Source organism: Oryza sativa, chromosome 8 (assembly GCF_034140825.1).
Source record: "Oryza sativa Japonica Group chromosome 8, ASM3414082v1".
NCBI lineage: Eukaryota > Viridiplantae > Streptophyta > Magnoliopsida > Poales > Poaceae > Oryza > Oryza sativa.
This window is the reverse complement of record NC_089042.1, coordinates 26,659,710-26,681,612: the sequence shown is the minus strand read 5'-3', so window position 1 is coordinate 26,681,612 and position 21,903 is coordinate 26,659,710. Positions and strand designations below refer to the sequence as shown.

The 21,903-nt window shown below is 42.1% G+C and overlaps 2 protein-coding genes across 3 annotated transcripts; one reads left to right on the top strand and one right to left on the bottom strand.

Moving 5' to 3' along the window:
- Positions 1–857: 857 nt before the first annotated feature.
- Positions 858–3,539, top strand: LOC4346136 (glutamate-1-semialdehyde 2,1-aminomutase, chloroplastic-like). Its single transcript, NM_001403669.1, has 3 exons — positions 858–1,133; positions 1,951–2,124; positions 2,250–3,539. The coding sequence occupies exons 1-3, from the start codon at positions 939–941 to the stop codon at positions 3,315–3,317; spliced, it is 1,437 nt and encodes a 478-aa protein (NP_001390598.1). The 5' UTR covers positions 858–938; the 3' UTR covers positions 3,318–3,539.
- A 2,339-nt stretch (positions 3,540–5,878) lies between these two features.
- Positions 5,879–15,985, bottom strand: LOC4346135 (MADS-box transcription factor 51-like). Of its 2 annotated transcripts, none has more exons than XM_015793952.3 (6): positions 15,420–15,985; positions 14,380–14,476; positions 6,953–7,011; positions 6,766–6,853; positions 6,554–6,598; positions 5,879–6,266 (listed from the first exon to the last, which is right to left on the bottom strand). In XM_015793952.3, exons 1-6 carry the CDS (start codon positions 15,626–15,628, stop codon positions 6,213–6,215), a joined length of 552 nt encoding a protein of 183 aa, XP_015649438.1. In that variant the 5' UTR covers positions 15,629–15,985; the 3' UTR covers positions 5,879–6,212. The 2 variants fall into 2 exon arrangements, with proteins under 2 accessions (XP_015649438.1, XP_015649437.1); XM_015793951.3 differs by having other exon boundaries at positions 6,766–6,880; positions 15,420–15,977.
- Positions 15,986–21,903: the final 5,918 nt, after the last annotated feature.

Genomic DNA, 21,903 nt, shown 5'->3' with positions numbered 1-21,903 from the left:
GTTCCAATTGTAAGGGAACACTGCAGCGCCGTGGCCGACTGTTTCGCATGTTTAAGGTTTCATTCAAACGGCAATCTTCTGTCGAGTTTTTTTTTTACTATTTGACAAGTCTGTTGTACATAAAAATCCCTCTTAAATCTCTCTTCTCCATGTGTTCTCACAATCAACAATAGCCCAGACCCAACACAATGTCATCATCGTAGTAAAGGGCTGAGATTAACGAGTGTTAACGCGTCGTTCACTCGTCGCAGCAGATCAAAGCAGCGTGTTCTAGAATCCACCCAAAGACGACCGGTAATGCCACGTTTCATTTAGTGGTTTATATAAGGAACATTTTCCAGTCTACTACTTCCAACACGAGCGTTTTACCTTCCACAACCACAATCCACAGCCTTTGTACAGTACAGCACACGGACTTGAAGCCCAGCACATTTGAAACAAGAAGCAACATAAAACCCACCATATGGACCAACCGACCTCTCGGCCCATGCTACAGGGGTGGGTTGGTGATGAATTCTCCGAAACCCCTCGAGCTCACATGAACCGTCCGATAGAGATCGTACGGATGAAAACAAACCATAGTCCACGACCTACACGGGGTCAATGACGAATTCTCCCAACACCCATGAACCGTCCGATATGGATCGTACGGATGACAACCAACCATAGCCATAAAACCCACGCTACGAGGGGGTTCGGCGATGAATTACCCGAACTCCCGTGAGCTCACAACAACCGTTCGATGGAGATCGTACGGCTGAGTACCAATCGTAGCCTCTTCTTTTTCTCACTAAAAAAACGATCTGACCGGTGGACCCATGCGGCACCTTAAAGACCCAATCGCACCAAACCCCCCTGATTTTTCTTATCCCCTCCCTCATCTTCTCCACGCACCCACCCCTCGAGAGGGAAGAAGGAACCCGGAAAGGGAGGAAAGCATGGCCGGAGCAGCAGCCGCCTCCGCCGCCGCCGCCGCCGTGGCGTCCGGGATCTCGGCCCGGCCGGTGGCCCCGAGGCCCTCTCCCTCGCGCGCGCGCGCCCCACGGTCCGTCGTGCGGGCGGCCATCTCCGTCGAGAAGGGGGAGAAGGCGTACACGGTGGAGAAGTCCGAGGAGATCTTCAACGCCGCCAAGGTGACCCGCCTCCTCTCTTTCCTCTCCTTGTTGCGTGGAGATGCGTCTCCTCGCGCTTCGTTCAGGGGGGGGGGGGGGTTACTCCATTACTTGCGGCATTTCTGTGACTGCGAATTGTGAGATGACGCTCGTTTGCGCTCCATTGATGGGACCTGTTCTTGGGTTGAAATTGGTGGGCAAGATGGCGGTGTTTCTTCGTTCATGCCAGCGATGCGATATGTGGGGTATAGTCGGGTGGAATTTCAGTTATGTTTTGGATGGGAACCATGGGCTGTGAGAGTTGGACAATGTGAGCTTTTGGCAAGGTCAACTGTGTTCGTAGTCCAGGTTGTTAGATTAAGATGGACATATATCATAGACAGCTAGACACTGCATCAATCATTTAGGTAATATTCAAGCAAACAAAAACTAGTTTCAAAGTACATGGTCCCTAGAGAGTACATCTATGAATCTATGATGATTTTACCATCCCAATTTGGATCATGATCTTGATGGGTGTATTGGTTATCGAAGGCACAATTGCCATAATTAATAGAACTGAATAATGTAAAATTCCTATATATAAATTTCCAGGCTTATTATGCACTTAACCATCCCCTTAGATTCATGTTTAAAAAAAAGGGAAAAGGCCATGGTTTCCACTTTTTACTGTGTAGACTAAAATCGGTTTATATCCTTGTTAGAATGCATACCGACTGATATTAACATCCATGCTGGTGCAGCCTATATCCTTATTCAACAATTTGAATTCCTTTTATGTTTGATGTCTTAGTCAGAGTTGGATATTTGTACTGATGGATGTTTCGCGGCATTACAGGAGTTGATGCCTGGGGGTGTTAATTCACCAGTTCGTGCCTTCAAATCAGTTGGTGGGCAGCCCATTGTGTTTGATTCTGTGAAGGGTTCTCGTATGTGGGATGTGGATGGAAATGAATATATCGATTATGTTGGTTCCTGGGGTCCTGCGATCATCGGTCATGCAGATGATACGGTACAGCCTTGTTCCTTTTCCCTTCTGTATGCTTCATAAAATTTACGAGACTGGAGTTTCAATCTAAACCTTTTTGTATTACCTGAATCCAAACCATGGTACTAAAATCTTGTTGTTTTATTCAGGTGAATGCAGCATTGATTGAAACTCTAAAGAAAGGAACTAGCTTTGGCGCTCCATGTGTGTTGGAGAATGTGTTGGCTGAGATGGTCATCTCTGCTGTACCAAGTATCGAAATGGTCCGTTTTGTCAATTCAGGGACAGAAGCCTGCATGGGAGCGCTGCGCCTTGTGCGTGCATTCACTGGGAGAGAGAAGATTCTCAAGTTTGAAGGTTGTTACCATGGCCATGCAGATTCCTTCCTTGTTAAAGCTGGCAGTGGTGTTGCCACCCTTGGCCTCCCAGACTCCCCTGGAGTCCCCAAGGGAGCCACATCTGAGACTCTAACGGCACCATACAATGATGTCGAGGCAGTGAAAAAACTGTTTGAGGAGAACAAAGGGCAGATTGCTGCTGTCTTCCTTGAGCCCGTTGTTGGCAATGCTGGCTTCATTCCTCCACAGCCCGGTTTTCTGAATGCTCTCCGTGACTTGACGAAACAAGACGGTGCACTTTTGGTCTTTGATGAAGTGATGACGGGTTTCCGTTTAGCTTATGGTGGGGCTCAAGAATACTTCGGGATCACCCCTGATGTGTCAACATTGGGGAAAATCATCGGTGGCGGTCTTCCAGTTGGCGCTTATGGTGGACGTAAGGACATCATGGAGATGGTTGCTCCAGCAGGGCCAATGTACCAGGCAGGAACCCTCAGTGGAAACCCTCTAGCTATGACTGCTGGAATCCACACACTCAAGCGTCTGATGGAGCCTGGAACCTACGATTACTTGGACAAGATCACTGGTGATCTTGTTCGCGGGGTATTGGACGCGGGTGCGAAAACTGGACATGAGATGTGTGGAGGACACATCAGGGGGATGTTCGGGTTCTTCTTCACCGCTGGCCCAGTTCACAACTTTGGTGACGCGAAGAAGAGTGACACCGCCAAGTTTGGGAGGTTCTACCGGGGCATGCTTGAAGAAGGTGTGTACCTAGCTCCATCCCAGTTTGAGGCAGGTTTCACCAGCTTGGCACACACCTCCCAGGACATCGAAAAAACCGTGGAGGCAGCTGCGAAAGTTCTTCGCCGGATATAGAGTCTTCGACAGTTGAGCTTAGCTACGGCTTGTGAATCACTTGCTATTTTTCATTTGTGTTGTACACTGTTAGTTCTACATCACTCAAAATCTGTATTGTGCAGCAGCGGTACATTTCCTCTAGCCCCCATATCATTGTGAGTTAGTAGCATCCATGGTGTTTTTGCAGTGCCAATAAAGTTATTTTTGATATCTCGATGAATTCAACTGACAGTTCCCAAATATTGTGCCATTCAACCATACTCAAAATTTCTCTGGTCATGTTCGTCTTTATCACCATGTACCTCGTTCTTTTCTAATTAAGATACATATTTTACCTCGGTTTCTGTTATCATATTTTTCAAACGGCTAGATAATGTGTTTTTGCAAAAAAAAAATAACTTTTTATATAGAAGTAGCTTTATAAAGTATAAATAAATCTATTTTTTAATTTATGATAACTACAACTCAATATATCATGCGTTAATAACTTTTTCGTTCTATGTACCTGACCCCATCTTTATCTTAATCTATCTCAACTACTAACCACCTATGTTTGATAAATGCTGCCGTAGCAGGCAGTCGGCGACGCGGCAGGAGTCGAAGCTGCATCCGCCGTCAGCCCGTGGAATAAGATCACTTTGACTCCCTCAACTGACCACCGAATCTAAATCGTATCCCTCAACCGCAATTTCAGAAATCTTAGCCCCTAAACTTATAAAACTGGTGCAATTTGACTCCCTTGGTGGTTTTAAAGGGTGGTTTCGCTGACGTGGCGCACACGCGGCAGTGTTGACCTGGTCTTTATTTCACGTGGCATTGATGTGGCGCTTATGTGGAATTAAAATAAAAATATATATGTGGGGACCATTTGTCATTTACACAAAAAAAATTATAGGACCCACTGACATGTGGGTCCTCTCTTATCCCTTCTTCCTTCTGCCATCTCCTCCCTTCTCTATCTCTCCCTCTTTCTCTTCGTGCGTGGGGAGCGGCGTCCGGATCGGCGACGGACGGAGCGGCGTCCCGAGCTCTGGATTGATCAGGAAATCCACATGTCAGTGGCGTGCTGCTGCATGGAGGCTGGGCAGGAGCTCTACACGCAGCTGGACGCCTGCCTCCGCGGCGGCACGAGCACGAACAACAACTCGAGGTCCGGCGGCTGGAAGTACCTGCCCTTGGGCGGCTCCCGCCGCTCCTTCCCCAGCTCCGGCAGCACCACCGGCCTCTTCCTCGGCGGCGCCGGGCATTGCGGCATGACCGGGATGCGGCACTCCTCCCTCCTCGGCGTCTCCCACCCCTGCAGCTCCTCCTCCATCACCGCCACCTCCTTCGCTGCCTCGTCTCCCGTCTCTCTCGACGACGCCTCGACTGACGAGAGGAGGAGACCTCTCCTTCCCATAAAAGGACGAGGACGAGGAAGAGGAGGAGGCTTGTGCTGTTTCGTCTTGCCGCTGCGCACCGATGCCTGAAGCTACTGCCGCTGCCGTTTCGACTCGCCGTGAACCCTCGCCAGAGTTGGTAGAGGAGGAGATGGCCAAGGACGGAGGAGATGGGAGGAGGAAGAAGGGATACGAGAGGATGACATGTGGGACCCACATGTCAGTGGGTCCCACAATTTTTTTTTGTGTGAATGACAAATGGGCCCCGCATATATATTTTTATTTTAATTCCACGTAAGCGCCACGTCAATGCCACATAGGACAAAGAACATTTCAACACTGCCACATATGCGCCACGTCAGCGAAACCTCACTTCAAAACCACTAAGGGAGTCAAATTGCACTGGTTTGGTAAGTTCAGGGGTCAAGATTTCTAGTATTGCGGTTGAAGGATACGATTTAGATTCGGTGGTCAGTTGAGGGAGTCAAAGTATCACTTTTTCCTCAGCCCGTCACCATGCTTTGCCTCAAGCAGCCTTGTCAAGTTTGATACTCCGGCCTGGTTTAGTTCCCAACTTTTTCTTTAAACTTTTAACTTTTTTATCACATGAAAACTTTCTTACACATAAACTTTCAACTTTTCCGTCACATCGTTCTAATTTCAATCAAACTTCTAATTTTAACGTGAACTAAACACACCCACTGAAAGAAATATAATTGGTCCATCTGACCCTTTCGTCTAAAAATATAATTGGGTCGGAATAAAGTTCACTTAAAATCTCTTAATTTGACATCGAGTCTGATATTTCATCCATGAACCAAAATACCAAATATAACTTATTCTGATTGGGCCTGGGCAGAACACCCGCAGATGGGGCCCGGCCCACCAGCTGGTCCATCTGACCTCCAGGAGCCCACCGCCAATCCTCCATGCATGGTCGTCGCTCTCGCGCATCGCTGCTGATTGCTCCTCGCCGGCGTAAATCCGCCGGCAGCCGGTAAGTTCCGTTCTTCTTGTTTTTTCTTTCCAGGAAATACAATGTGCTTTTCTTGTTTACAGCTGGTTCAGTATTGGTGTTCGACTGTTCATCATCTCCAACAGAAGGTTAAACTGAACTTTGACAGGGTTGCTTGAGGCCGACCCTCTGCAGCAGCAGCCAGCAGGAACCAGGCAAAGGGTTTCTTTTAAAATGCAGGAACATCACATGAATCTTACATCTGTTTTTTCATCTCCGATCGACAAGAATCAGGAGGAATTCCCTCCAATGTTTTCCAAGCAACTTCTGTTGTTGAAATGGCTGGTACATATACATTATCATGCTTTGGCTACAATTTCGCAGGTACGCACATTGCACCTGTGTCTTGCTTTGTCAGGATTTGGATAACGTGCGTTTGTGGGACAAACAGTTAACCGATCAAACTTGACAGTTATATGTATGAATGTGTGAACAACAACAAATCAAACCTATGATCATCTATCGAACATTTGCAGGTTTGGGGCTGCAAATTTAATGCAGCTCCTTCTCCAGTGTAAATTAAGAGCTCACTCCTGATCTTGGCTCTGAAATCGAGCAACTCTTCCTCTTCTTCTGTTGGCAAGAGCAGAAAAACAGCATAAGGAAATAGCCAGTTTAATTAAACACCATTACTGGTCAGCTAGTCTTTTCGGGAACTTTGCTCATGGAATTATCCTTTTTTTCCCTGAGTACTTGCTCATGAAATTATTTTATTTCTGAGTACTTTCTCATGCTAGCTTGACCATCTAGCTTGAGGGTAAAGTTCGATCAATTGTTTGAACTGTCGATACACAACGGCATATGCATATGATTGCAGAATTCAAAATTCAGTTGAGTTTAGCTAATTTCTGTTAACTGACCTCGCTTTGGGGGAGCACACTAGCCACCTTCATCATCAGTTTGTTCTGCATGAAACACAAACATTAAGATTCTCTCAAACTTGTGGGCTGTATTACGTTTAACAGTTGCAATGAAATATCTTTAAAATAACAGTTGCAACGAAATTAAAGCAGGCACATTCTACATGCTAGAATTGATGTGATGAAGACCAATAAAGTGGATAATGTATGACCTTAACAACTGTCAAAGCATTAGTCATCGCTTCCTCCAAACCTCTTAGCTCAGCGATGTTCAGCTCGTTGACATTTGATTCCAACACACTGATAATAACTTGGACAATCAGACAACTGCATAAAATATGTCATACTCGATGAAAACAAATGATTCCCTCACTTGCTCATCAGCTATATTTTCGTTACCATTGAGTAATGTGGTTTATCTTAGGCACCGGGTCATCTGAACGCTCTTTCTGACGAAGCTGTCAAATTAAAGAAGAAAGGACGATCAAGCAAAAGAAGGTGCATATGCTTATATTATCTCATAAAGTGCAAGTACTGACAAAATTCAGCTACATATATAAATGCATATATAATATTTTGTGGTTCCAATTATAATTAATAAAACATATTTAGTCCTGAAAAATTGGAATGTCGAAAACAATCATCTAGAACACAAACTGACAGCATACAATTGTTTTCAACATAATATGCCTTGAATATGTGAACGGATTGAGTGTACGTACAGTAGGGAAAAAAAAGAAGCACATAAAATCTACCTATTGGGGAAGCACTTTTAATGTGGTGGTGGATGTTGTAATATTGGAGTGACTCTCATCCTAGTAAGATGAGGAAAATAAGGAAAGCAAAATGATTTCTTCTAGTTTATTAGAACCTATGCAAAAATGGTTTTTGACCGAAAGGTCACATATTTAAGGAATAAAGGATTCCTAACTAATTCAGAATCTAGCGAAAACTATATATAGCATCGAAAGATCATATTTTAAGTTTTATAAAGCCAAACAAATCAACAAGTTCACTCTCATATCATCCAAATATTTCTCTATTTTGTTTTTTTAGCATGTTCGTTAACATGAAGCACATTTCCACTGAGGTCAACTAAATGCCTAAGCAAATCGATCCCATGGTTCCTAAAAGCCTTACACTTGACCAGCCCGCATGTCATAGCCAAGCCACCTTCGAGTTGGTACCACCTGATCTCCACAAAAGCACCTCCCCCAGGGGTGGCATGCCACAGCCATTCTCCAAACCTCACACAACCACCATCCTGAATGGCATCATAAAGTCCACATACAAAAGAGAACGCCCCATGAAAATGCATTAAGTGTGGCTTGGCAATGTCGAGCAAGGTGTGGTGCCAGCATTTGTTTGTCTTAGCAAAGTCAAGTCTGATGCCTTCATTTGAGTGCCTTGGTGACATCAAGCTAACTACTATATGGGCTGGTCAGTAGGTTGTCGCCATCCTATTCTCTACGCAATCCTCCTCACAATATGCTTGGGGTTAGGAGTAATATGGGGGGGGGGGGATATAAATACCCACGGTGGAAGGTCATACAAGCAAAGCCCAACCAAGTAAATTTCACAAAACTACAGACCTAGTGATGAAGTTATCGAATAACTACATATTTTAGAGTTTAGATCCATAGCACTATCATCTATTTAAAATTATAAAAGCTGTAGTTTCATGATAAAATTGATGTAAAATCTGTAGTTTTATGATACAATGCCTTAAATCTATAGTTTCGTGAAAAATTTGGCGCTAAATCTATAATTTTGTGATATACATTCTTATATATGTAGTTTTAGATAGTTTGGTCAAAGTATATGTAGTTTTCTTAAATTTACTCAAATGAGTAAAAGTAAGAAGGGCCTAGGAGAGGATTAGTGTGGATGAGCAAATTAGAACAAGATAGATCACATTGGATTCATCTCTACCATCATCATGTAAGCAATAGGTGGACAAATATTCTCATTGGTGGGACACCTATTAAGTTTGATGAGGACCATTGTTTTCGATGAGGCAATCGCATATCTATTGGAAGTTGAATCCTTGAAGATGCCATCAAAATGTTTATCCTAGGATGATTAAGCATTCGTTATTGTAGGTGTGGCAAGCAAAAGCAAGAATCAAAGGAATAATTATGAATGGCAAAAGCAATGACAAACAAACATGTTAGCTATGTGACAGGGAATGCCATGTGATAAAAGATTGTCCATATTTGAAGCAAATGAGGGGTCTATACGAAATAATGGTGGAAAATGATTCGAATGATGTACTTGTCATTAATGGACTTGAATTATGGTTGTTTCTTCCACATGTTTCATAATACAGAAGTTCAATGAAGGGTTTCACGGATTACAAGGACTATGCAATCATTGAAGTAGTAACAATTACATTGGAGATGTTTGTCAGAGTACATGTCACACCAACAAGGTTTAGGGAGTATATCCCACGATTAACACAAAGAATTTAGTACATACACGACCACTTCGGCTCTTAGGCTATAAGGTATCATTGCTAGAGCGAAGTTGCGCGAGTTACTTGCAAAGGGTGAGTAGACATATATATGTTGACATGAAATTTGTTGCGATACACGAAGGCATGGTTATTGAGGTGTCGATATAGCGTCGCCATGGCATCGCGAAGGCGTCATGGTGTTCGGCGACCTCCAAGGCGTCCTACTGCCACAACCTCGAGTCTATGGCGTCCGCCTTAGGGCTAGGGTATCGCTATGGCATTGCGATTGTGGCGTGAGGTGTCGGAGTCGCATGAGGCGCACACTACAAGGAAGAGCGCGGGAAGTTTTAGGCAAGCTAGCAAATCCTAGGCACACTGGGCACAAGTCTAGGCTGGGCGCGAAAAACAACCCGTGAGGCCCTAATAGTGGAAGAGAAATAGAGGGAAAAGGGAGAGAGGGTGCCCCTGGAAACCCTAGGGACGGCATCGCCAACCCAAATCCAAAGATCGACCCATCGAGGCGTTGCCTCTATGACCATCTCGTGCGCAACCCTCGTCATCGCCGGCTCCACCACAACACCATCTAATCATCACGGCGCCTCTCCATCTCAAGGTATGCTCCATCCCTTTTCCCCTTACTTCATCTATGCTCTCTCTCTCTCTGACTTCATCTGTGCTCCTTTTCACCCTCTGCACTATGCTGCTCTCTCACCTTTCTTCTCCTTATCCGCTACTCTGTCTCTCTCCTGCTCTGCTTCTTTGCAGTGCTCTGATTTCCTCCCTTATCTACACTCCTTTGCACAATCCCCTTCCTGGCTTTCTTAATTTGCAAAGATAGGAAGAGTGTATGGCGTTGCCACGCCATACGGCTTAGCGCTATAGCTGTAAGACGGTGGCGGGTCTCCATACCTCACCATACCGCCTTAAGCCCTTAATAACATTGCACAAAGGCATGGGAGATCTGCTTAGCTCCAATGCAGGTTCGATTAATCAGGTTCTAGGCGTGCCAGTTAGTTTGATACTGCCTATAGGTCAATGTAGTGTAGCGAGGCCAACCGATATCGATAGGTTTCGATCAATCGGCTATGGGTTCGATGTAGATTCAAATGATAAGATAAACAGTGAGATTTTTGCTGTCATCGGCTAGAACTAAACTATGCGTAATTCATTAATAAACCATTGTTTATCAAAGACAATCTTGATAGATCGGACCGAACTAAGACAATATGAGATTGAAGTTGATAAAGGAAGATTTAGCTAGTGAATATACGAGTTTCAATATGAGCCGATACAACACTTAAAAAAGTAACAAGATAACTCATTGGCTAGACTCCGATGAAACGTTGCATGAAAACCTATTGGCTTAGTAGAATAAAACTTATTAGCGACAATCTAATAGATCGAACCTAACCGACACAATATAGGATTGAAGATAATAAGAAAAACCTATTTATCCAATAGATATACACAAACGTGATAGATACATCGATCTATCTAAAACAACAATGTGCTGGTGTTTGAATCTCCTGCAGATGAAGATGAAGATAGAGATTAAGTGTTTCACGCAAAACAAGGTGGTAATAATGTGTGATTTATTTAGTTTTAATTATTACAAACTTGAAAAATGGATTAATCTAATATTTTAGAGCAACTTTCATATAGAAAGTTTTCGCACGAAACACATCGTTTAGCAGTTTGAAAAACGTGCCACGAGTATCCAAAATTCCATCCACTTTTGTTGGAGAAACGAACGCAGCTGATACGACTCTAAACGGTGATGCAATTAAAGATAGAATCAATATATCAGATAGGAAACGCTTGTGTCAACTTGAATAGAATATCGGACTTAACCGAGAAAGTTCTAGCTATGCCGATACAAGCGAAGTTGACAGAACATACTTCCTCGCTGGAAATCAAAACTGATGCAGCCCAACTCGAAACTAAGAACTCACCGAAATAAAAGGTGGCGATGCGTCAACAGTAATTGTATTGATATGTGGAGATAGTTTACAAAGGCCTCAGGTATAAATATTTATACCTTCGGGTTGATACAAGTCCTGATCGGACACGACACAGGTTTCTTAAAGATATGACACATGTTTCCTAAAGATAAAAGGAACCCTACTAAATCATGCCTAATTAATAGATAGAATTAATTTTCCATGTCGTGGTCTTCATAATTCCTCTGTGAATTCAGCTTGATCTAGCTTGAATTCTAGTAGAGACAGAGGCAAAACTATCAACAATTGGATGAGGAAGATATGGGACAAGCATGCATGAGGCACTCGCAACCTAGTGGCGCTAGAAGGTGGTGTGAACCTATGTAAGGATCTATGGTTAACAAACTTACTAAAAACTCTTAGGTGGAGAACCTATGAAACCAAAACAAGACTTTGACATGCTCATCGTGATGATGTGCGTGAGACGTGGTTGGGGTACTTTCTAGGTGGAAGAAAAAAAGGTGTTGCTAATTTGGAGAAAGATGACTTCAACAAATAATATTCTGATTGTTATACCATTAGCACTAGGGAAAAAACTAAAAGGATTCCTAACTATATTCTTAGAACCTATTACTATTCCTACTCTTTTTTGGGTTAATACTAGCAAGGGGGTATAAATGCTCAAGGAGTGAGGCCATACAAGAGGTGTTTGTTCAAACGATCAGAGGCTCATAATCCTTTAGCATTAGATTCTTCTATAAGTCAAGAGTCCAAGGGTCTGAAATGAGAGGGTTATCTGATAATTTTTGCACAAAAGTGACATTAAGGGAATTTGTGGTCGGGTTCTCTATATATTTCTCTATTGTGGGTTATTTCTTCATCGCTATTGTGTTTTGAGTCATGGTTCGTCTATTTTGATCATAAGCTTGTTAGATTGTGGAGTAGCTCATGATCCAACTATTTTCTAGGGTTCATGGAATTACCCCTAGCCTCTGCTTGATGAGTTTGTGGTGCGGAGGCACACTCTTGTAGGTGGTGTGTGTGTGCATATGCATCATCCATGAAACCTAAAAAAAAACTAGTTATTGGCATGCATGGCATGTGTCAGAGTCAAGATATTTGAGGTGTTCACTTAGTGGATGAAGGATATTTGGATATTTGAGGTGTCGAGTGGGGATGGTGGAGATATAAAAACACCTAGTAATTATTAATTACTTCGGTGAGGCTTTGTTGTGTAATTTTGCAAGTATATTTACTTGGGTGTTGTGGAAAACATTGGGAGAACCAAACCACATGTACATGTACATAACATGTAGTATAAGTTAGACCCTTAACCTCCATTGTGTTGTTGTTTGATCTAACTTGAGTATGCATATGAAAAATGTCTTCAGTATATGACATTACCATGAAATATTTTATGATGAGGGAGGATCACCTAACTTATTAAATTCCACATGTGTGGTATGTAACTTCGTGTGTGCTCTTTTATGCATTAATTAGCCTTTTAAGCAGTTGAGCTTCCTATGGAATATAAGAAATTTAAAGATTTTTCGAGGGAACTAAAACTAATTACTATGAAAATTATGTAAAATTCATGCATTCAAAATGAGATTGTAATGTCACTTTTGTGCAAATGCCTCTAGTAAATGCCTAACTTGACCTTATAATTGACCGCTACAACATAAAGTCTTATCCTGGTAAATAATACATGCTTATATGTGGTGTTTAATGCGAAAAAAAAGACATTCAGGAAAACTTTCATATTTTACTCTGTCTATGCTTTTGAGATTTTAATAATTGGATGTTTTTTTAGATAATGGATATAAATCTGGCCTCTACATCTACATGTGGATATACACAACCAAATATTACAAATATGAATACTTAGATCCAAGTTTTATGACCGAGAAACACCAAAATACAAAAGGAAAGACTAGAAGACTAAGCTTCAATTCTTCTTCCATGTTGCTTCAAGCTTGTTACTCCCTTTGTTTCATATTATAAGATGCTTTGATTTTTTTTCTAAGTCAATTTTTTTTAAGTTTGACATAGTTTATATAAAAATGAAGCAACATTTACAACACCAAATTAGTTTCACTAAATATAACATTGAATATATATTGATAGTATGTTTATTCTGTGTTGGAAATGTTGCTATCTTTTTCTATAAACTTGGTCAAACTTTAAGAAGTTTAGTTTGACTTACCAAAAAGTCCAATCGTCTTATGATAAGAAAGGGAGGGAGTACTTTCTTATCTAGTAACGATCCGGTACACCACTCGTTTACTTAGAAACTTTGATGATCGTCGTGCCAGAGATTGATCCTTTGTTGCCTAACGAGCCTTGTCGCATAAAATACCACACTAAGGCAATCATGAGATGCAGCCCAAACTCTTGCAACCCATCATTGACGTCCATCATGCCACCTTCCATGCCACCAGCTAGATACATTTGAGATCCAGATCTAGCAGTTCCTAGACCTTAGTGCACCTTCACTCATTGACGTTGTCTAGTGGAGGCAAAGAAGAAGCCCTGCCACCACCGTTTGCCACTACGCGTCTAGATCCAAGCATAGACACCTCAAATCCAGCAGTTACAACGCTTAGCGCATACGTCGGTTGCAGGCAACGCCTCCACACACGTTAAAGCCTCATATAGCCAATCCTCCACACAGAGCAAGCTGGCCAACATCCATGTGGGGTGCCGCCTCCTGCCACTTGCCCTTGCATGTAGTGAATATCTTATCAGATAGCTTCCACATGTGTCATCGCTCTGGCCATCGGTTAGCCCATGCACCTTTTGCCACCTTGATCCTAGGTGGAGTGTCGTCATAAATACAAAGGGCTAGGCGAGGAGCCACACCAACACCCCTAAATGGAGGAGCTGCATCTCCAACCAACAAAGGAGCTAGCCCTCCGTGGACGATTTGTCTCCGTATCCAGACCTAGAAAAAGAAAGGTGGGAAGGGAAAAAAAAGAGGGAGAGAAGGAGAATTATAGGAGAAAGGTGAAGAGATGGGCAGGTGTCACTGCTAGTACGGCCAACGCCAAGGCGAGTAGTAGGTGTGTGGCTAAGGCTAGAGATTTGGTGTTTCGCCTCCCGTGTCACTCCAGCGAGCGACAAGGGAGTCCAATAGGCTAATTGGATGATACCATTGATTCTCAGTTAGCACAGGGAACAAAGATTCTAGAGCCATGGACTTAAGTAGCAGATTTAATTATTATCATGACCATAGGTTTGTGGGAAAACTTTCATATTTTACTCCTTAGTTTAAAGACTTTAATGGATAATACACCATCGATGTTCAGTTGGCGCAGTTGGCAAAAAGGGAAACATGATTCTAGAGCTGTGAACTTGAATGTTAGGCTTAGTTATTATCATGATCATAAGTTAAAGAACTGCTATATTACTAAAATACTTATCAGGTAGACCTGTATATTGCAATCAACCCGAGATTCCCTTGCTTCAATATTGAGATCAATTGTTGTGTCCAGAAGGTCCCAATACCGACCAAAAATTGTATCAATGCTGCATGAAGAAAATTCGAAATCAGTAAATTAAACTCAAAAGCAGTAACTTGTACAGGCATACAAATGAAAAAAAAAAGGTTCTTGGTTACTGCATTGTAAATATATTTTTAAAAAATGTTATTTTTCAATGCAGCAATCAAAAGGTTTTGTTTCTCCCGAGACATCAGTTAGTTAGCCTATACTAACCAAATAAATTTTTGGATGCTCAGTGCCAAAAAGGCTACATATATGTGACGCTATTTTTGGGTACAACATGGGTAAAAACAAGAGGTAGATTAAGAAGGCCTTATTTTGCAGATTAAAATGTATGGGTATATTTTATGCATACAATTAAACTAAAACCAACGAAATTGGCACACTGAACCCATAAGTAAACTATAGGGCGAAAAAACATATGTATATGCATGTACCATATTGGTAGATTATCACAGCTAGCGCAGTTGCAATTAACCTGAGCAATCATCTCTATGAATGAAGCTGAAGAACTAGCTAAGCTAGGAGTTATGAGAGAACACTTGCAGGTATTTCTCTGATAAATCCCCAAACTAATGGTGAAGAAATGTGACATAAAATTAGTAGTCTCAGCATTCAGTCTTAGCACACGAAGAAAGCAAGCTACTTCTATAAATTAAGCTGAGCAGCAGAAGTACAGGAACACTGCACAGCGATCTATTACAGCTAGTTCCAAATCAAATCCATACGTACGCAACATATTTGTAGTACTAATTAATTAACATCAGGCCACCAGAAAATTAATAACGAGAGTTATTATTATTATTATAGCCAGCTAGAGCTCAGAGTGATGCACAGCAAACTCAGCTCTAGAATCCGCGAGATACATTGTACTATGTACCTGGATATATACAGATTTGAGGAGATAGAGAAAAAATACAAATGGAATTGAACTGTAGGAGCGCAGTGGAGTGGAGTACATGTACTACCTGGAGGTGGAAGAGGCGAACTCGTAGAGGCGGCCGGCGGGGGAGAAGACGAGGAGGGCGACCTGGGCGTCGCAGAGCACGGACAGCTCGTACGCCTTCTTGAACAGCCCGCTCCGCCGCTTCGAGAATCGCACCTGCCGGCTCGTCCGGTCCTCTATCCGCCGCAGCTCCACCTTCCCCCTCTTCCTCCTCCTCCCTCCTCCCTCCATTCCCCAACTCCTCCACCGATCGACCACGAACCCTAGCTAAGCTAAGCTAAGCTAGTTTGTGGTGGTGAATGGATTTAAAAAGGGGAAGAAGAAAGAACAAGAACAACAAGAAGAAGAGCTAGTACTGTACTACTAGCTAAAATAATAATGTGGTGGTGAGGGAATCCATTCTCAAAGAAAAGGAAAGTTGTGGAGGGGAGGAGAAGAAGGGGCACCATCTCCATCTCTCCATCTCCTCGCCGTGCGAGCTGCTGCTGCTGCTGCTGCTGTGCAGCTGCACGGCCGTGGAGTGGAGTGGGGACAGGAGGGGGAAGTGTGGCCGGCGAGCGAGGACGACGACTCGTCTCGTCACTATTTAGTATCCACTAGGAGCACTCGGATTGTACATGGAGTAAAGAGCTTAAATTTTGGTGTTTTTTTTATTTTCGGCGAGAGATTTGAGACCACGTGTCGTGGAAGGGATTGGATGGGAAGGGAGGAAGTGTCTAGTAGGCCGCTGACGTGTGCCCCGGTTTTACTGCTACTGGGAGTACTAGTACTGTTTCAGATGGAATTATGGCATCGTGGCTGTCGCCTGTCGGAGCCATGGTTCCCGCCCCCATCTCTTCGCTCAAGGGCCTGTTTATAGCCAACTACTAGCTGTAAATAACATATAATCAACTTAATAGTCAATTCATACAATAGTTATATATTATACTATTAATACCTGGTCCACCTATTATACACATATCGCGTCTTGGAGTCAATGCTACAGCTGGCTATAAATCTATAGCCCGCTGCTCTTCTCTCTCCTATTTTATCTCCTTAAAATATTTATAGCTGACTTATAGCTTGCTATTGTACCTGCTCTTAGGCCTGGTTAGATCTCACCTCAAAATTTTACACCCTATTAAATCAAACGTTTGATCACTTGTACAATATTAAATATAGGCTAAAAAATAACCAATTGCACAGATTTGCGATTAATTTGTGAGACGAATCTTTTGAGCCTAATTGCTCCATGATTTGATAATGTAGTGCTACAGTAAACATTTGCTAATGACGAATTTATTAGGCTTAATAAATTCATCTTGCGGTTTTATGACGGATTTTGTAATTATTTTTTATTAGTCTATATTTAATACTTCAAATGTGTGTCCGTGTATGCGATGTGACACGCCAAAAATTTTCGTTTGCTAGCTAAAAAGGCCCTAAAATAAATCATCTACATTGAAACATTGTCCCAAAATAAAATAACTCCTACTCTTAACCCCAAAAAACTTTATTCTGTTACCCACTAATACTAATTTGCTATTAATAAGATGTATTATGATCTTTTATACCTTCATTTAATTTTGCTATTAATAGGAGTTGCTTCTTTGCGGGACGGAAGAAGTTGTTTTTTTCTCACAAATCAAAATTTGAATTTTAAAATGGGACTATCTATTGATCTTTTAAATAATTTTCAATCAATTGATACACCCCATTTTAAATAAAAATAAAAAGCATATCAAAAGTCATAAATCTAAAAACAGTTGTAAAAAAATCTAATGTTAATGCACTATGATTGAGTATATAAGTGTTATCTAATTAAATGTAAGTGCTATGTAAACGAGTATATGAGTGCTTTGTAACTGAGTACTCCTTCTGTCAAAAAAAAATTAACCTATTATTGGATGAGGTATTTTCTGCGATAACGAAACTGGACAAACTCCTGTTTAAATTCGTTGTACTATGAAGTACCCCATCCAATACTAAATTGGTTTTCTTAGACGAAGGGAGTATAATTTTAAGTTGGGTTAAAAAAAACATGAATCTTGATGCATGATATTATGGACGACAAACTGAAAGATAAAATAAAAAAAATCTATCGCCGTAAAATAGCAAAATCGTTTTTATAGTTTTTTTATCATAGTTTTTTTAAAAAAATTAAACCAAAAGACATGTATATAAAAATTTTATCGATAATTTATTTTCGGATGTGCTATAATTATGATGCCATAGATTTTCTCTAATTACGGTCAGTTTTTTAGCCCTCAGATTTCCTTTTAGATTTGTGGAAGACCGTTTTGCCATCATGCGTGCATGCACTAGTTTGTAGTACTTATGCTTGCACGCGTGCACCTTTGCTGCTTGCTGTGATTTATACATTAGTTCCCATTGAATTCATAATGATATCTCTATTTACATTATAAATACACTAAAATTATATTATGTAATGTAACATAATGTAATTTTAGTGACTCAGTACATTGTAAATATACTGTACTCAAATTACACATGTAATTTAGGTACTTACAACATACATGGTAATTATTTTTTTAATAAAAAATATGGCGACATGAATGAATATAGATAGTCCCTTTATTTTTCGTTCGTTAATAAGCCATTAAGCCGTACGCGGATAACTGTAAATATAAGCGTAACGATGAACTCGTCCAAGTCATTTTTATCATTTCGGAAATAACACTATTTTTATTCTTTTGAGATATTCTTTTTGTTTTTTGGTAGCGAAGCATGGCGGCTGTACATCGTCTGTGTGTACTGAACGTGGTGTCTCGAGTTACAAAGAAACGCTCCTCAAAATTTGTTTGAGTAATAATTACTTCCACAATTATGGTCACTAAAATTAAAGGACGGACCATACAGACGTGGATGCCTCTAAATTAATACAGGTATAATCACTGAAAATACGGACGTGGATGTCTCTAAATACGTGTATAATCATTGAAAACACACGGTGAGACGTGGACATTTTTCTAACTCGGTAAATATTTTTTAAATCTACAACTAGAAAACTATCACCAAAAACTATCTTTAGCGTAGGGTTCCAACTCCTCAATCTACCTTTACGAGAGAGTTTGGAGTGAAGTTATAGAGTGTTCTAAATCCTGCTTCACCTCCCTGGTTTATTTCTTCAGATCATTTCAGTCTATTTCACTTTCTTTTAGATAGTACATTATTAATTACGTAAAGCTAAAAAAGCAATTTTTTAGTACAAGCTTATTAAAAGTATATTAAAAGTATATTGTTTAATAGTTTGTAAAATATGCACGTCGAAAACGAAAGATAGGAGATCGGAACTTGCCCAAATAATTAAAACGGTTTTTACATGGGGTGAGTTAGTTAATTAATTAATTACTGCATGCGCGCCTTTTTGCTGGTGCTGTTAGAAAAAAATAAATAATAAAACGATAAGTCCTGCAGCTGCACCATGCACGTAAGGCCACACGATTGGTTGAGTCGGACAGGCTCACACAGGCACGGTCCTGGTCTGGATTCAAAGCAGAGAGAGAACAGGGTACGTTGTTGCATCGTGGTTTTAAGCTGGTAGTACACCGTAGTACTCCTACTCAGGGCGCCATGGTGTTTTTGCTGGTCCTCATCAGTCAGCACTTAACTCTAGTAGACTCTACTACTGCTCGGTTGGATAAAGCTTTGGACTAGCGACTCGCATTCAGTACACAACGTGTTCTCAAAAAAAAAAAAAAGTACACGACGTACTTGGTTCTACTATGGAAAAAAAAATACGAATTACCTCCCTAAACTTTCGCGGTCGACCGAGTTACCCCTGAACCCAAAAAACAGACATCATTTACCCTAAACTTTTAATACCGGACGAATTACCCCCCACGACCCAATCCTATCCTACGTAGCGTATGCGTGGCAATCCAGTCAATATTTTCTTTCTAAAAAAAAATATGAGACCCACCTGTCATACCTCTCCTTCCCCCTCCCTCTCTCTCTCACGGGTAGTGCAAGGGCAAGAGGTGGGCGGCGGCGCGAGCGACGGCAGCGGCCACGGCCGCGGCTAGGTCGCAAGCGGCTGGGGCGAGCGCCGGCGGGCGCGACGGGGCAACGGCATGGTGATGGAGATGGTGGTGGAAGGGGAGATCGACGCATGGCAGTGGGCGAGGCGGGCAGATGGTCGGTGTGGACGGGCGGTGTGCGGGGGCGCTGGGACAGGGCGGTGCGCGGCGACGGGCGGTGGGTGGCGGACAGGCGGTCGGTGCATGGGGGCAGGAGCGGAATGCGGGGAGGGCGCGGCGGGCGGCGCTGTGGAGGGCGTTGAAGGCAGCGGGCTACGACGATGAGTCTGCTGCCCTCTCGAGCTCCACTTCTATGGCGACGAGCCCTCTGCTCAGGTGGGGCAGCGGGCGTCATCGAGGTTGTCCTTCCAGGTGGTGGCCACGGCGCAGCTGGTGCTCCCTTCCCTGGAGACGATGGTGAGATAGCCCTCTTCTCCGTTCTGACGAGGAGTCAAGGGGATCCATAGCCTCCCTCTTTCTCTCTCTCTCTCTCTCTTTCCTTCTTAGCTCAGGCGGGGAGGACTTGGCGGGTGGCACCGAGGAGGGCATTGGAAGCGATGGGCTATAGCGACGAGTTCGCTGCCTATCCCCGTCATCCCCGTCGACTGTCGTCGCCCCACCCGGTTGCTCCTCCGCCGCCTCCGCTTCACCGCTCTATCACTGTCGCCTCCATTCCAATCCCCTCACCTTCCCGTCGCCCTCGCCGGCGGCTCTACCCCTCTGGCTCCGCCATGCGGCGGAGGAGTATGGCCCTATCGCGTCGTGTCCTCCCCAATCTCGCCGCGCGCCAGAGAGAAGAAAGAGGAGAGATTTTAGTTTACCCCGTTTGACATGCGGGGCCACGATATTTTTTATTTTTTTTTGATTGGATTTCCACGTTAACGCCACATGTACGACACGTAGGATCGAAACCGTTTTGGTTTGGAGCAGGGGGTAATTTGTCCGATTTTATAAGTTTATGGTGTGAAATGTCTGGTTTTTTAGTTTGGGGGATAATTCGGTTGACCGTGATAGTTCGGGTGGGGGGATTCATACTTTTTCCTTTTACTATACCTCCTCATGAGTTTTTTCACCTTGTCCCTTTTCTATATTTTACTTTTCTTTTAAATAAGTTAATTATATTTCTAGTCTTCATGTTTGTAAGACTTAAAAAAATAAATGTTTGATCGGAACACAAAAATCATATTTCTCATCGTTGGGTGTTTGTATATACTTCTTATTTTTTTTTACATGCAACATGAGTTAATTTCTTAGTCTTTGTGACAAAAGTAATACGTCCAACTCAATAGGATGAAGAAAATATTATAATAGATTATCAATACAATTATAGAATAAATCAAGCATGTTAATAAACAGAGTTAACTTAAATATATATTTTGGATAACACTTATTTTTAGACGTGAAACAAATACTCTACGGTAGAATAATGCATGCGTTTTGTATGCTTCCACGCTTTTTGAAGTTTGAGTGTGCTAACAAGACCCACTGTCAGCGATGCGCACGAACATATCTTTAATCTAGAGAGAGAGGAAAAGATAGACAAAATAAGAATATCGAGATACTGATACAATTGGAGAGAAATTGAACAAGGGATAATAGGGCCAGTTCATATTACTGGTATATTAAGTAATACCATTATTTGATAAAATTGATGAATTTATTTGTTATTACCAAACATTGGTAATATCTTTTGACAACAATACATTTACATATAAAACGCTATAATATTATTATAACTATTAAAATTTCAAAATGTTCATTTTGGTAGTCCCATCATATATGCCGTTCACGGCGCCGGAAGTGGAAGTGATCCCGTCTTGGAGCACGACGGGCCGGCCCACGCATATCCAAAGCCCAATTTGCAACGAGCATACATGGATTCCATGGGCCCCCGTATTATTTTCTACTTCAGCTGATGTAGCCGGGCGGCCTCGCGGCGGCGCCGGCCGGGCGGCTGGCGGCTGGGCGGCCGGCGAGGCGAGGGATTTGTGTTTTTTTTTTTTGAGAATTTGTGATCCGGATCTGAGATGTATTTGATTTGTGTGTGATGTGAATATGTGATAAATTTTGTAGAAGTTGCGATGTATTTGAGATGATCGATTTGAGGATTTGGAGGTGATAATTGATTTGGGATTTTGGTGACGGGGATAGAATGAAATCAATATATTAAAAACAATGAAGAAAAGAAAAGAATAAAGGAGCAACTGGTATCTAGCCTGGCTCTATCTTTAGTTCCAACCGGGACTAAAAAGGCTCTATCTTTATTCCCTACATCCTATAATATAAGGGTTTTTGAGTGATGTGACACAACAATGAATCTGGACAGACGGTCTATATGTCCAAATTTGTTGTATTAGTATGTATTGCATCCACCCAAAATCCCTTATATTATAGGACGAATGGAGTATTTGTTTGTTTCGGCATACTCCTAATAATTTAGATTATAGTAATCCTAAGCTAAATTAAACAGGGAGTTACTCATGATGT

What these genes read in the sequence shown, in the direction of transcription:
- LOC4346136 (NM_001403669.1), top strand. Translation starts at nt 939, where the DNA reads ATGGCCGGAGCAGCAGCCGCCTCCGCCGCCGCCGCCGCCGTGGCGTCC. An exon ending in AGATCTTCAACGCCGCCAAG is followed by an intron (nt 1,134 to 1,950) that starts GTGACCCGCCTC and finishes GCGGCATTACAG; the next exon opens with GAGTTGATGCCTGGGGGTGT. An exon ending in TCGGTCATGCAGATGATACG is followed by an intron (nt 2,125 to 2,249) that starts GTACAGCCTTGT and finishes TGTTTTATTCAG; the next exon opens with GTGAATGCAGCATTGATTGA.
- LOC4346135 (XM_015793951.3), bottom strand. Translation starts at nt 15,628, where the DNA reads ATGGAGGGAGGAGGGAGGAGGAGGAAGAGGGGGAAGGTGGAGCTGCGG. An exon ending in ATGCTTTGACAGTTGTTAAG is followed by an intron (nt 6,599 to 6,765) that starts GTCATACATTAT and finishes TGTTTCATGCAG; the next exon opens with AACAAACTGATGATGAAGGT. An exon ending in GTGTGCTCCCCCAAAGCGAG is followed by an intron (nt 6,267 to 6,553) that starts GTCAGTTAACAG and finishes TCTTGCCAACAG; the next exon opens with AAGAAGAGGAAGAGTTGCTC.